The 2,500-nt window shown below is 42.9% G+C and overlaps 1 protein-coding gene across 2 annotated transcripts in view; it reads right to left on the bottom strand.

Annotated features, from left to right (window-relative positions):
• LOC122253905 (sodium- and chloride-dependent glycine transporter 1) overlaps positions 1-2,500 on the bottom strand; it is a 17,290-nt gene that overhangs the window by 4,556 nt on the left and 10,234 nt on the right. For both annotated transcript variants that reach the window (XM_086531937.1, XM_086531938.1), the window contains exons 3-5: positions 2,063-2,197; positions 1,629-1,772; positions 1,030-1,240 (exon numbers count right to left, since the gene is read on the bottom strand). In XM_086531937.1, the coding sequence (XP_086388063.1) occupies positions 1,030-1,240; positions 1,629-1,772; positions 2,063-2,197 (490 nt within the window). The remainder of the gene's footprint in view (positions 1-1,029; positions 1,241-1,628; positions 1,773-2,062; positions 2,198-2,500) is intronic.

Raw genomic sequence — 2,500 nt, 5'->3', positions numbered from 1 at the left:
TCTGCTAAAACTACAACTGCAACAAAAAGCACTACTATACTCATTATTATAAATCGAGGCGAAGTCCAAATGGCAACCTCGTAGTTCAAGCAATTGCCATCATCAACTTGTCAGTTATTAAATGATTATCATCAATAGTCTTTATACTAAAGAGACTACGTTTAATGGCGTTATGTTTGTTACCAAAAGTACTGTAGTTGATGAGTATAACTACTACTGTCCCGTTTCTGCTACTGTTGCTGCTCCTACCACTACCACAGCTGCTGCTGTTGGTTGCTACTCTGCTGCTGCTGCTATCCTTGTCCTTATTGCTGCCATCATTGTCACTCTAGTGTGTACCACTTCCTTTTTTTACTGCAGCTATCAGTGTTGCTCCTACCTCAGTCGTTGTCAATGGTGTTGCTATTACTGGTACTGCTATTAATTTTATTTCTGCTAACTCTGCCGTCGCTACTATCGTTGCTACTACAACCATTACTACTGTTTCTGCCACCTCTGCAACTACTGCTGCTACTACATCTGCTGTCATCTTTATAACTGCTGCCAGTATTAATAATGGTGGTATTAGTACTGCTAATTATATCTATACTACAGCTGCTTCCAGTATTGCTACTCCTACTCATACTACTCCTTCTGATGCCACTCCAGTGCTACCACTGACCCTTTTTATGCTGCTGGTGATATTTCCTAGGCTGATTTTATTACAAAAGCTATTATGATTGCTGTTGCTTGCGCCGCTGGCATTTAGAGCAACTATGTCTACCAATTATCCTACTATTACCCTTAATTTTGCTGTTTCTACTGCTATTGATACTACTACTGATATATGTATCTATTGTGTCTATTCTAATTCATAAACCATATACTCTACCTTAAGCTTTTACCATAATCATAAGCAACATCTCCAATACCCTCATTACCAAGATGTAACCCTTTATATCACACAATTGCATGAGTTACCACCACCACTCGTGTCACCACCAAAATCACCCCAATCATAATCAATTAAGCACCGGCAATTATGATCACCTGAAATAGTCCTCCGATGGCGAGATCCTTGGGAGGCTGCCTTCAGCTTCAGAAATAGCAAAGGCATCGTTCCTCGGGTCGAAACAGTGGGTCGAGTTGTACTCACGAAGTCCTCGCAAGCCACAGTACGCGTCCACGGCGATGCAGCTCTTGTTGTAGTAGAAGAGGGACTGGTTCCGACACCCAGCGGCCGCGTCTTGGCTGTAGCACTCTTGGTGTGAGAATGAATGGGGAAAGGGTGTTTGGTTAAGATGGATTGGGTTTTTGTTTAGGTTTGTTGTTCTTGCGTGAAGGGGGGGGGTGTTGTTGTTGTTTACTTGTTTTGAAGTGGGAATAGTTGCATGGCTTAATCTCCTTCTTCATGCAGTTCTGAAGTAGTTGTTTGCGAAGATGTATATGAACTGACCTAGTTACCTTCATATCTCACGACCGTAATTACATATACAAATTTTAGGACTAATATCCCATTCCAATAGGCTTAAGTTCACTTAAAATGCTTTGTGTAAGCCAGCTCTTCAAAGGTTAAATAGTTAATAGCCACAGACACAGACACACACACACACACACACACACACACACACACACACAGAATCACTCACCCACAGAATTGAAGTCGTTGTCACAGGACGCCCATGGAAGGGTCCCGGAGCAGGAGGCGAAGGTGTAGAAGAGCGACCACGCCAGGATGATGTTGTAGTAGATGCAGAAGAAGCCCGTCATCAACACCATCCCCCAGCCGAGTCCTAACACGAGGCACGGTGGGGGAGGGGGGAATACGTGCGTGTATACGTGTAGGTACAAGTAGGGTATTTACAAATGTACAAGTGTATATGAATATGCGTCTGATATATTGGTAGATATACAAGCATGCAAGTTAATATATATTTGTACCTAGAAGTGCATATATAACTAAAGATAAGGCACAGACCCGCAAATATCAATACATAACACGATGTAACCCATCGACATCCTTTCCCCCAAACGGAACAAGGACAAAGCCAGAGAGACAGAATCCTTCGCCCTAAGAACTCACCCGTAAAGATCGGCGCCACCTTGGGGAACAAAATGGCCGGGCCGAGGCTCGCGTACTGGCCGAGGACGAGCTCCATGAAGAACAGCGGCAGGCCGGCGCAGAACAGCATGATGACGTAGGGAATGAGGAAGGCCGCTGAAGAGAGGGAAATGGAATAGATGGAAATGCAAAATAATGACGGACACTATCACCTATTTTCTATGATTTGATATCCGTAATGTTGGATTGGGTTTCTATACATCTACTGTATCTATCTGTTTCTTATGATGTTTCAAAGGTAAATTAAACTTCGGTCTAGATAAAACACCAGATTATTTATTTCCTCACTATGCTTTTGTCAGATGATGGAGAATAACATCTGCCTGGGTCGTTATTTCACGGATATTCGGATTAACTCAAATCTAAAGCACACAGGCACAACAACATATCCTTACTGCT

The sequence above is a fragment of the Penaeus japonicus genome, unplaced genomic scaffold (genome assembly GCF_977035675.1).
Source record: "Penaeus japonicus unplaced genomic scaffold, GWHDUDI00000001_assembly GWHDUDI00000036, whole genome shotgun sequence".
NCBI classification, from domain to species: Eukaryota; Metazoa; Arthropoda; class Malacostraca; order Decapoda; family Penaeidae; genus Penaeus; species Penaeus japonicus.
The sequence above is the reverse complement of the archived record's forward strand: the minus strand, read 5'-3'. Positions and strand labels throughout refer to the sequence as shown.